The sequence below is a fragment of the Portunus trituberculatus genome, chromosome 19 (genome assembly GCF_017591435.1).
Source record: "Portunus trituberculatus isolate SZX2019 chromosome 19, ASM1759143v1, whole genome shotgun sequence".
In the NCBI taxonomy this organism is placed as follows: Eukaryota; Metazoa; Arthropoda; class Malacostraca; order Decapoda; family Portunidae; genus Portunus; species Portunus trituberculatus.
In genome coordinates, this window is record NC_059273.1 from 7,065,001 (window position 1) to 7,077,500 (window position 12,500).

The 12,500-nt window shown below is 43.9% G+C and overlaps 2 protein-coding genes across 2 annotated transcripts; both read right to left on the minus strand.

The window, feature by feature from the left end:
- Positions 1-608: 608 nt before the first annotated feature.
- Positions 609-2,467, minus strand: LOC123505987. Its single transcript, XM_045257795.1, has 2 exons — positions 1,651-2,467; positions 609-1,510 (listed from the first exon to the last, which is right to left on the minus strand). The coding sequence occupies exon 1, from the start codon at positions 2,138-2,140 to the stop codon at positions 1,652-1,654; it is 489 nt and encodes a 162-aa protein (XP_045113730.1). The 5' UTR covers positions 2,141-2,467; the 3' UTR covers positions 609-1,510; position 1,651.
- LOC123506012 lies at positions 2,233-3,418 on the minus strand. Its single transcript, XM_045257821.1, has 3 exons — positions 3,111-3,418; positions 2,483-2,970; positions 2,233-2,261 (listed from the first exon to the last, which is right to left on the minus strand). Exons 1-3 carry the CDS (start codon positions 3,416-3,418, stop codon positions 2,233-2,235), a joined length of 825 nt encoding a protein of 274 aa, XP_045113756.1.
- Between the last annotated feature and the right edge of the window lie 9,082 nt (positions 3,419-12,500).

Genomic DNA, 12,500 nt, shown 5'->3' on the forward strand with positions numbered 1-12,500 from the left:
AATCGGGAAGTATCCGCGCCCCACCCTGTAGTAGTAGTAGTAGTCCTGTTTAAAAGAAAGTTACTGACAAATGCTCACAACTATTTCACCACCACCACCACAACCACGATCACCACTACCACCACCATCACCACCACCATCACTATCACCATCACACTCCCACTTAAGGGCACAAATTTCACCTACTAAATGAAACCATGATCAGTCTGGGAGTGAACTGAAGGGGAGCAGAGAGCGATTGTAGCAAAGAAAGTATCAGGAAAAAAGTAACGGAAAAAAAAATTTTGCTAGGAAATAAAGTATCAAGAAAAAAAGTAACAATACTAATTTTATTTAGGAAAAAAAGTAACAGTGGTCATTCTTGAAGATAAATTGACAATGTACACGATTTAAAGACTGCCGAATTGAAGACAGTGGTTCTGGTACAAAAGGAAGTATCATTTTTCTTGGAAAACATTAAAGTTTAAAACAGTAAAACGTTATAAAATATTAACACTTTGAAAAGTTAAAAACATTAAAACATTAAAATATTGAAAATATTAAAACATTATAAAACATTAAAACCTTAAAAGTAAAAACAAACATTAAAAATACGAGATGTATATTAATGCAGTGTCCGGGTTATCGGTATATTGTGAGCAAGTCCTTCTAAAAATTCAGGGATGGATTTTCTTCCTTCCACCCTGTCCTGACAGAGATGTAGTAGCCGCTTCTACAATTGAATAGCGTTTCTCTTGTGCCTTGGTTTGGATGCGTTGCCAATCAGGTCCTGCTGCACCACGGTGTCCACGGCAGCGTGTTCTTTTTGGAACCACTGTATGCACTTCCATACAGAGGGATGGTGGTGTCCAACTAAGTTTGAGAACTTATTGTTCCAACCCTCACAATGTTGTTGGTACGGGAGTTGCCGTGTAATGTCGCCTCATGTACATTCCAGATAGGAAGGAAGAAAATTTTTAGAAGGAATTGCTGGGAGGGGGAAAGTGGTACGTGTCAACTAGTTCGTGCTAGATTTTGGGAAACAGGTACGTGAAAATAGGTTCGAAACACTGCGAACTTATTTCCCACGAACCTATTTCCCAATTTGAACATCGGCTTAGAAATAGGATCGTGTGTAATATCATGTAATAAGTTCGTTTCAAAATTGTTAACAGGTAGACTTCAGGAATATCGAAAAAAGTTTATTTCTATATTTGATCAAAGACTTTATTTCAATAAAATTCCTCCGAGTACATATTACTACCGTGTAAAAGAACTAAAATAACCAAAATAACTAAAAGTTCATATGAGCTTCTATGAAAGATACAATTTCTGTTCTGCAAATGGGGCAATGTTTACAAGTAGAGCTATTTATAATTGTGACACATCTAAGGCAGACAGTTGTGTGACCGCAGGGAAACAGGCAGATTGGCTTTTTCTTATTCACAGAGGCACTGTAGCAGACCACACAGTCAGCTTTGTCACTAGTTGATTGCAGAGTTGATGGTCCTGGTTCCGTGTCGTCTGACTGCTGCAGATAGACAGATAGATAGATAGATAGATAGATAGATAGATAGATAGATAGATAGATAGATAGATAGATAGATAGATAGATAGATAGATAGATGGATAGATAGATAGACAGATAGTTATACAAGTGTAAAACATTACCTCAGTTCTGGCTTGGCGAGATGCTGCCATTCGCGTTCTTGGTGGTGTATATATAGGGGGCTGCTGCTTTACGTGGGCGGCTACGCCTGGGAGGGTGAATGGGGGAATGGTAGACAGCCTCTGGCTCCTCTTCAAGTAAAGGTTCAGGTTCAGGATGAGGCTGTACATCGTCAGTCTCTTCAGCCTCAGTTTCATTCCCAACCTGTACAACTTGCTGCTGCCCCTCCTCATCAGGTTCGTCGGTTCTGAGGACCCTCTTCTTCATGCCGAGGTAACGCGTGCGCTTTATGAAAGCCTCAACAGTTCCACCAGCAAGCAACTCTCTGTTAGCTTTCTCGATCCTCTGCTGTGCCATTGTTTTCCCCTGCTGCCGTGTGACAGATACACCATTTGCAACTCTGACTACATCCAGCTCGAATCGCATAGCTTTTCTCTTGATGTACTCAATGAAGGTCCAAAACCTTGTCTTGGGCTTCAAATCCTTTGACATAACAGCATGATATGACTCGCATGAATTATTTGTTCTGTGCACTTGTCCCCACACAGACAACCTGTCCACGCCAATTCGTCTCAACCAAAACTCTACAAGGCTGTCCACAGCAGCTTGTTGTCTGGGAATTTGTGGCTTAGAGTTTCTGAGAAACTGCAAACCCTCCTCAATCTTGTCTGCTGGCAAAAGGGGAAGAGAAAAAAAACCCTCTTGCCCAAAGCTTAAAGACTGAGCCAGGTTTGTTAAATTCCCCCCGCAGATCCCTCTTCTGGATGGTTCGGAAGACTGCTTGGTTGTGGTGAAACCAACAGCCAAGCAGTCTTGCACTGGGAAAGACTGTACCTATAGCGTTGTGTATTGCTACTTCAAAATCTCTGTGTACAATAGTTGGATCCAGTCCAGGTAACTGAGACTTAATCCTATCAAGAACTGCAGTATACAGCTCCCCGTGCCTGCTCGTCATGAGGACATGGAACATAGGCAGAAAATTGTCTCCAAAGCGTCCGAAAATGGTCAGGTGCTGCTCAAAAATTGCTGGTACAACAGAAAATGTAGCATCCATGGCCATCTCTTCCACGTGCATGACAATGTCCTCTATACCATCCTCATACATTATCAAGGCAAGGTTATCGTTGTAGGTAGCCACACCTTTATAGAAAGACTGGAACATAGTATTTGATGCCAAGAAGTCTGCTGCCTCCAAGGGGCTGGCTGGAGCAGGAGGAAGGTATTTGTTTCGTTCATTTAGCAGTGTGCGCCTCACGCTTTCAAATGACACAGAAGTTGCTGCAGAAGCTGGAGCCCTGGCACATCGTTCATCATACACATGCCTGTGAATTAATCTTGATGAAATTTTGAGTGTAATCTTATTTGTCTACACAATATATACAATGTTTATAGAGAAATTACCATCACCGTAGTAATTTGCGTTTGTTACTTACCTAACTATAGTGCATATCAAGGTACTTGCCTGGCATTCTGTGTTGGATCATTCTTAATTGAGTCTTTCATACACGATTTTAGCTCCATCTGCTCGATGTAACTTGCCTGGGAGTCATGGTTGTGGTCTTTGGTCACCATCATAGTGCTGTTCTCCAGGTTGATGTGGCCACGCCCATGGCACCCACTTTTGAACAAATGACACCGCACATGAAGCTTCTCATTGTACTGCCGATCCTTGACATAGGCTTGGTCATCAAAAACGTACACCGTGGAACCACGCCTCTGTCCCTCGATTTTTCTGACCTGCCTTGCCTCGCGGTGATTTTCTTCACTCATTGTCATTGCTTAAATAGACAAGGGCCGGGTGATTATGTTGAATAATAAGACACAAACAAGAGACAGGAATAGCGTAAATGTTTCATCACAGTATACCAAAGTTGCACTTAACACTACACCACAGTGCCTGAAGTCAGAGATGTCTGAGTAGCACCGGGCCGCACCACCATCACGTACCTGCGGGTGGAGGACTTCGCCACTGTGGATATTTTTTAACTTAAGCTCTTTTCGAACCTAGTTACAACTATTTTTCGAACATAATTCTATCTAGATCTTTTCGAACCAAGTTACAACTCGAACATTTCGAACTTTACTCTATCAAGCTGGGTTTTTTTTCACATTTCGAACTAACTGGCGTTTACTTGGAAAGAAATTCGAACACGTTCCTGTTTCAAACCCTGCACTATCTTATTGAACACGAATTGCTCACAATACACACATAACCCGGACACTGCATTAATATACATCTCATATTTTTAATGTTTGTTTTTACTTTTTAAGGTTTTAATGTTTTATAATGTTTTAATATTTTCAATATTTTAATGTTTTAATGTTTTTAACTTTTCAAAGTGTTAATGTTTTATAACGTTTTACTGTTTTAAACTTTAATGTTTTCCAAGAAAAATTATACTTCCTTTTGTACCAGAACCACTGTCTTCAATTCGGCAGTCTTTAAATCGTGTACATTAATTGTCATTTTATCTTCAAGAATGACCACTGTTACTTTTTTCCTATATAAAATTAGTATTGTTGCCTTTTTTCTTGATACTTTATTTCCTAGCAAAAATTGTTTCTTTTTTTCCGTTACTTTTTTTCCTGATACTTTCTTTCCGAGCACCGTAGAGAGCAGGTAGGGAGGTTTGAGAAGGGGTTGAGGGTTGAGAGAGGAGGAGGAGGAGTGAGAGGGAGTGGAGGGGAGTTAAGGGGAGGATAAAAGACAAGATTCATGATTCTCTCTCAAATAAGTATATCTTGAGTGAAGCGTCTCTATATCTCTCTCTTCCTCATAATGCAGCTTGTCAATACGTCAGGAGGGTGAGAGAAGTGACCCGCCCTCCTCCCTTCCCTCCCTCCCTCCTTTCCTCCTCTCCTCCTTTCCGTTATTCCTTCTTCATTCCCTTCTGTTATCTATCTTCATATTCCTCATTTTTTTCCTCTTTTTTCTTCTCTCCTTTTCTTTCTCCTTTTCTACTTTATTCTTCTCTTCTGCCTCCTCTTTCTCCTCCTCCTCCTCCTCCTCCTCCTCCTCCTCCTCCTCCTCCTCCTCCTCCTCCTCCTCCTCCTCCTCCTCCTCCTCCATAGCCATCTTTCCTCCATTGCTACACATTTCTGCTTCCTCCTTTACTTTTCTATCTCTATTTCATATCTTCTTTTCCTCCATCCTTACCTCATTTCCTCTTCTTCCACCTCTTACTCTCCTATCCATCCTTTATCCTTCCTCACTTTCTTCTTTCTCCTTCCTACAAACTTCCTCCCACAAAACCTTATCTGACAATTTAAAAGACTTGTCAAAATATTCATAATGCCTAAATGTAAAAAAAGTGACCATAGTTTTGTTTAGTATATAGAGAATCAAATGCCAAAAGGAAGATCTAATATTGAAAAGGGTGAAAAACTAGTTACAGGAGGAGGAGGAGGAGGAGGAACACTACCCCCCCCGTCCCCCTGTTGCTTCACTATCAATTATATCATTATCGGCAGGGCGGTGAAGCGTGCGTCCTCTCCTCAACACACTGTTATCATCCCCCCCCCCGCCTCTATACCATCACCCTCACCCTCACCCCCTCCTCCCCGACTCATCCCCATCCCCTGCCCGTCTAGGTCCCGGCCACCCCGTCACCCCAAAGTCACCCATTGAAGACGTGTCCTTACCTCCCTTCCACAAGAGACTGAGACTGGGTGGTGGTGGTGGTGGTGGTGGTGAAAATCTATCTTTACTTATTTCATCTATTTACTTATTTTATTCTCTATTTTCCACCAAAGAATAAAGGAAAGGATATAATGAATGGATATTTTTGGTTTCTATTTCTATATTTCTTTTCTGCAAACGTGTTCCTTAAGCGTCATTAGAGCATCGAAACGGAGACAACAAAAATTACATGAAGCAGGTGAGAGAGAGAGAGAGAGAGAGAGAGAGAGAGAGAGAGGACTCACTAATCTGAAAAAAAGAAAAAGAAAAAAGAAAATGAAAAAATAAACAAAAAGACGATAATTGAATGAACTTACTAACAAAAGAGTAAAAAAAATAGAGAGAGAGAGAGAGAGAGAGAGAGAGAGAGATCACCACTATCACCACCACAAGCCATCCATCACAATCATCTTTTCTGTTCTGGCGACATCACCTCCTCGTAACGCGGCGCTCAGGAAAACATGTGTGGGGAGGAGAAAGCTTTGGGGAGATTAATGAATTAACTCCCTGGGGTGTTAACGGTACTAAGGGGGTTGAATGATGCACGCCCTTCTCTCTCCCCTCTCCCCCTCATCCGTCACCCCTCACAACTTTCCAGAGACTTGGCGTGTAAGCTTAACGTGATAGTCTTGTGTGTGTCGCTAGGGAAGGGGTGGAGAGAGTGAGTGGGGAGAGTAAAGGGGTGAGACTGTGCATGATTGGGTAAGGGGCTCGGGAGGAGAGATGGGTGAAGAATGGGGAGAGAGAGAGAGAGAGAGAGAGAGAGAGAGAGAGAGAGAGAGAGAGAGAGAGAGAGAGAGAGAGAGAGAGAGAGAGAGAGAGAGAGAGAGAGAGAGAGAGAGAGAGAGAGAGAGAGAGAGAGAGAGAGAGAGAGAAATGAATAACAAAAACAAGAAGACGACGAGGCAAAACAACAAAAGAAAAAGAAAAATGAGATAAACAAGAGAAAATTAAGTCAAAAAAAGAACAAAAAGAGAAAAAGAAACAAAAAAAAAACAGACAGACAGACAGACAGACAGACAAAACAGACAGACAGAAAGACAAACAGACAAACGGTAACTATGCTCTTCAAAATAACACACTCAACTTTTCCTAACATATCTTTTTCATAATTCTCTTAATAATAATCTCTTTTCTTACACGAGGCTGTAATAGTGGCCGGCGGGCTGGGAGGGGACTTCAAAAGACCTCAAACGCACTCACAGGGGAGAGGGAAGGGAGAGTGGGGAAGGGAGAGGGAGAGTGGGGAAGGAAGAAGGGAACAAAAAGAGGGAAGGAGAGCAAGAAGAGAGCACGAATCTAAGGAGAAGAAAGGACATAGGAAGAGAGAGTAGGAGAGGAAGAGCAAGAAAGGAACAAGAAGGGGAAGAGAGTAAGAAGGGAACACGAGAAGGAAGAACATAACAGAGGAGAACAAAAAGGAAGGTACAGACAACGGAATGGTGCTAAAAAGGGAGGAGGAAGGAAAGGAAAGGGAAGATATAGTAGGGAGATATGAGAGTAGAGAGAGAGAGAGAGAGAGAGAGAGAGAGAGAGAGAGAGAGAGAGAGAGAGAATGTTACTTCCTCACATTATAAACTCTTAAGGTGAGACAAAATAAGCAAAAAATCTTTACATCAAAATATTCTCTCTCTCTCTCTCTCTCTCTCTCTCTCTCTCTCTCTCTCTCTCTCTCTCTCTCTCTCTCTCTCTCTCTCTCTCTCTCTCTCTCTCTCTCTCTCTCTCTCTCTCTCTCTCTCTCTGTCTCTCTCTCTCTATCTATCTATCTATCTATCTATCTCTCCATCTCTCCATTTAATAACAAATTTTAACCAGTCTCGTTAAGTTTTCACCAAAACCCACTTCACACACACACACACACACACACACACACACACACACACACACACACACACACACACACACACACAGGCAGAGAGAGACAGAGAGACAGAGACACAGACAGGACAAAACAAGACATACACATAACAGGACAAAACACAAACCACCGCTGCTTATTACACAGAACCAAGCGCTTCTTAAAACACGACACAGGAGAACAGGGAGGTGGCGAATCCTGTCCTTAACTTAATACTGTTAGCGATAGGGTTCGACTGGCCCAATAAGTTTGTTCTTTACGACTCTTTTAGTTCTCTTTTTATCATCGTCACCCCTTTGTGGCCCGCGGGAAGGAAGGGAAAGGGAAGGAAGGGACACGAGGGGAGAGATGGGGACTGAGAGGAAGCTGAAGGAAAGGGGAGGAAAGAAAAGTGCTCAGGAAAAGGGGAAAAATATGGTGAAAAGGTGTGCAAAAAGATATAATGGTGGAGAGAGAGAGAGAGAGAGAGAGAGAGAGAGAGAGAGAGAGAGAGAGAGAGAGAGAGAGAGAGAGAGAGAGAGAGAGAGAGAGAGAGAGAGAGAGAGAGAGAGAGAGAGAGAGAGAGAGAGAGAGAGAGAGAGAGAGAGAGAGAGAGAGAGGAGAGAGAGGAGGAGAGGAGGAGGAGGAGGAGGAGAGAGGAGGAGGAGGAGGAGGAGGAGGAGGAGGAGGAGGAGGAGGAGGAGGAGGAGGAGGAGGAGGAGGAGAGGAGAGAGAGGAGAGAGAGAGAACGAGGAGAAGAGGACGAGGAGGAGGAAAGGAGGAAGAAGAAGAAGAAGGAAGGAGAAAGAAGAAGAAGGAAAAGGAGAAAAAAGGAGGAGAAGAAAGGGAAGGAGAAAAATAAGGAGAAGAAGAAAGAAATGAGAAGCACCAACAAAGAAAAAAAAGAAGGAAGAGGAGAAAAATGAGAGTAAAAAAACAAAAAGCAAAAAAAAAACAAAATACAACTGTAGAAGACGCAAAGAAAAAGAGAAAAGAGGAAAAAAATGGCAAAATATAGAAGGAACACTAAGTAAGGTCATTTCCAGGCAGTAAAAGGCACCAGAGAGGGAGGGAGGGAGGGAGGGAGGGAGGGAGTAGTGACCTTTCTTTCTGGTAGCGGACGTATCACAAGGGTGGCTGATGGAGGAGGCCGACATTCACCAACACCTTATGAACATCTGTCACCGCGGCTCTGGAACTCTGGAACTCAATCTGGGTAGGTATTCGGAAACGCTCCGCTCTTTCATCACGACTAGCGGGGTTTCCAAGAGTGTTTCTCCAATTAATAATGCAGAGATCTTGTCAGTGTGCCTCTAGAAACGTAAAAACACCTTGAAAAACTCGTGTGAATTTAAATGAAGCCTTTTGTAATAGTGGAGGTGAAGCACAGAAGTGTTTGAGAATATGAGCCACTGGTTTCTGTTCTCTCTTCTGCAACGCTCTCCTCTCTTGACCCCTTCAGTACTGCGACGCATATTTACCTTGAGTTTTTGGGTATGATTAGACGATTTTACTTGCATTAGGAAGGGTCCATGCTGGTCAGATTAATGGCCAGAGTCTTTACTATTCTAATCCCAACATATGTTTCTGAAGCTGTATAAAATCGTGAAATGGGAAGCAGAATGAATATGAAAACGCGTATTGGTACTAAAAAGATTAATATTTTTTCAAGGCCACAGAGATGATTAGCCGAGTTCTGAAGAGTGTTTTCCCTTATTAGCAATGTAGAAAGTTGGTTAATCTCTCACTAGAACCATGAAAGCACTCATTCTATCTTTATTCCTATTCTGCAATGTTTTTCTCTCTCACCACTAATTTCCAGGGCCACAGAGATGATAAGCCGGATTCTCAGAGTATTTTCCCTTGTTTGTAATGTAGAAAGCTGATTAATCTCTCACTAAAATCATAAAAGCACCCTTAATAACTCAAACTGGTCTGTGTTCTGCAACGCCTCCACTCTCTCACTATTTTCCAAAACCATAGAAATTATTAGCCGGGTTCTCAAGAGCGTTTCCCTGTTTGTATTGTAGAAAGTTGGTTAATTTCTCACTAGAACCGTAAAAACGCTCTCAGAAACCTACTTACAGACAGACAGACAGACAGACACACAGACGGACAAACAAAAGAAAGGCAGAGACATGAAACACCAGAAAAAGATGAGCAGGCATATAATTCCAAAACAAATAATAATAATAATAATAATAATAATAATAATAATAATAATAATAATAATAATAATAATAATAATAATAAATAAATAAATAAATAAAAACAAGCGTATATATTAAATGAAGCACGCACACACACACACACACACACACACACACACACACACACACACACACACACACACACACAGGGAGAGAAATGGCTCGTGATCCGTTTGCTCTTTTCTCTGTCTCTTCCTCCCTTTCTCCTTTTCTCCTTCCCTCCCTCCCTACTTTCCTACTTCCCTCCCTCTCTCCCCCTCTCTACGCCGTAACCCTCACGTGTAAATGGAAGAATTATACCATCTCTCTCTCTCTCTCTCTCTCTCTCTCTCTCTCTCTCTCTCTCTCTCTCTCTCTCTCTGTTCTTCTTTTCCGATGTATTTTTTTTCCACTTCCTTAATTGTCTATTCAAAGTTAAAAGCAAAGTAATACAGAGATTCCATAAATACATACACAAACAATATAAATAAAGATGTGTGTGTGTGTGTGTGTGTGTGTGTGTGTGTGTGTGTGTGTGTGTGTGTGTGTGTGTGTGTGTGTGTGTGTGTAACATGTCCTCTTATCAATTAATTACTCTATACCAACACTTAATATACATAAACCCAAATTATAAGTTACTACATCCACATTATTAAAAACTCGTACATTATCAAACGTTCCAGTCACACATTCTGGCGCCAAACATTATTTCCTTCCACACACAACGCCAAGAAACTCACCCACCTCCTCCCCCTCCCTACTACTTTCCGCCTCGTCCTCTTCCTCCCTTCCTGACACTCCAGTAGTCCACCTTCCCTCTTGTCTTCCTGCCGTGTTTCTCCTTCTTCCCGTCCCAGCCACTGCCCACTGAAGAAGCTCAAGAGTCTGCTTATGTAGCATCAAATCATGAGTTTATGAATTGGTGGTATAAAAAGTGTCGAGGAACTTGGTAGTAGTAGTAGTAGTAGTAGTAGTAGTAGTAGTAGTAGTAGTAGTAGTAGTAGTAGTAGTAGTAGTAGTAGTAGTAGTAGTAGTAGTAGTAGTGAAGTATAGTCTACCGATACCATTCCTTGTGTGAGAAAAGCCACAATTTTTTATACCGCCCTCTTTGCCACAAACCCTCCCAGGACGAGCCGCCAAACACTCACACTTATGCCTCGCTATTCGTGCAGCCTCCAGCCAGGTATGCACAGCGGCGCCACCTGACTGACGTACGGCGGTCCTCTGAGATGCCAGCCATTCCACCTTCAAGCTCAACACTGCCTGGCGTCGCGTGAAGAGGCTCAGTGACACGCATCTCTTAAGATAGTGATGGGTGACGGAACTCGCATCAACTGCCTTCACTGGTAATCTGTAAAGAGCTGCCTTCTGTACGTTCAAGAGCTCCTTTGTATACATCAGTTGGTATTCTGCAGTCTCCTTATTTCATGTTCTTGTGTTTTCATGATGAAATGAAAGATAAGTTGTACATGACTGGCATAATTTTTCCTTTCATCTTTTTGGTGTGCAGTTTGGAGGCAGCGCTGCAGCGGTCCCCATCCTGGCTCACCCCCGCCCATCCTCTACTTGAGATTCCTTTTAATAAATCAGAACGGAAGTCCTTGGCGTGGGTCGGCGAGCACCGGGCCGTGCTTATGAGGTCATCGCGAGCGTGAGGGTGTCGTCCGCCGCGCCACAAGTCCTCGTCCCACTGCCGATCGATTTGTCAAGATCAGTGAAGCGCGGCAGGGAGAGGGAGGCTCCTCCGCGGCGTCTCGAGCTGTGTATTAGCAACCACTCGTCAGTCGTGGCGCGGCTTAATGGATTCATATGTGATGCAGTACAGCCTGGAGGGAGTGTCGGGTGCAATATGAGGCCACCAGGAGGCAGCTGCGGGGAAAGAGGCGCGAGAGGAGCCGTCAGTGGCCGCAGCCTCCCGCTGGGGTCACAAGTGTGCCTGATGGCCAGGTCTTCCGGCCCTATGTAAAGTGACCCCGTCCTCCCCTCCCTTCCCTTCATGCTCCCCCCACTCTAAGCCTCCCCCGACCTCTCCTGCCGCCACCCCAACCCGCACGCCACCACGCGCTGCGGCCCCGATCGCCCCTTTGAGAAAACAAACAAACGAAAAGAAACTGATCGCCTTGGAGAACTCCGCCCCGACCTTTGGCACCGACAACAGCTTGCGATAAGATCCGACAGACAGCAGTCCAAGGCGTGGACAAAGAGACGTCAGCAAAAGCAATTACGGATAAATCAGGAGACCATAAATAGTGAGGGAGAGGAGGGAGAGGCGGGGCAGGAGCAAGTATCGCAGCCAACGTGACTTTTCCCGCCATTCGTGTTGGCCTCTTTGTGTCGCGTGCGAGGCCCCGGATGTGACCACCGCGGGTGACCACTCCCGATTTTTACTTCATCTCCCTTCCCTGCCGTGATGCTGCGGCCCTGCACCACAGCACCACAATACGAGACGCCCCGCCCCGGCACGGCACAGCACTGCTCAGTCACACCTCGCTGGCAGTCCGCGGCAGCAACACACAAGACAAAAGTGACTGGAGTGGACGGTCTTCTGGCAGGCGTAAGCTTTCACTTTTTTCCCTCTTTTGTGAAGGAGATCCGGAGAAGCAGTCACCGTAATTCATTCACTTTTCCTCTGTCACTTCCCCTCGCAACAGACTGGACGGCACGGGACTGGCGGCGCCGGAACACCCTCTCACATCTCCCCTGGCGTGAAGACCTGCTGCCCTTTGCTCGCCCCTTCCTTGCCCTTCCCTCCAACGCCCAACACCTCCCTCACCCCTCCTAACTATACCAAACGTACAGTCAAATAAAAAATTAACTAAAACTACACAACTGTGGCTTATATCCTCCATCACATGGAGAAGGAAAGACACCAAATCATTTATGGAACGCATTCAGAAACGCTTTGCTCTCTCAACACGACGATTTTCAAAGGCCACAGATGTCACTAACCGGGTTCTCAAGACCAATTCTCCTCTTAATAATGTAGCCAGCTGCTTCATCTGTCTCTAGAACAATAAAAGGACCCTTAAATACACGTGAAACTTCAACTAGAGTATTTTTTTTTTTCAGTGTTGTGAAGGTGCGGCGTAGTTTCAGAATACAGACTTGTCATCCATACCAGGTTTCTTCAGGTTCATTACTCTATAA

Coding starts and splice junctions, on each gene's coding strand:
- LOC123506012 (XM_045257821.1), bottom strand. CDS start 3,418: ATGAGTGAAGAAAATCACCGCGAGGCAAGGCAGGTCAGAAAAATCGAG. Junction 2,971..3,110: donor GATCCAACACAGAATGCCAG/GCAAGTACCTTG, acceptor ATTAATTCACAG/GCATGTGTATGATGAACGAT. Junction 2,262..2,482: donor AGCAATACACAACGCTATAG/GTACAGTCTTTC, acceptor ACAAATTCCCAG/ACAACAAGCTGCTGTGGACA.
- LOC123505987 (XM_045257795.1), bottom strand. CDS start 2,140: ATGTCAAAGGATTTGAAGCCCAAGACAAGGTTTTGGACCTTCATTGAG.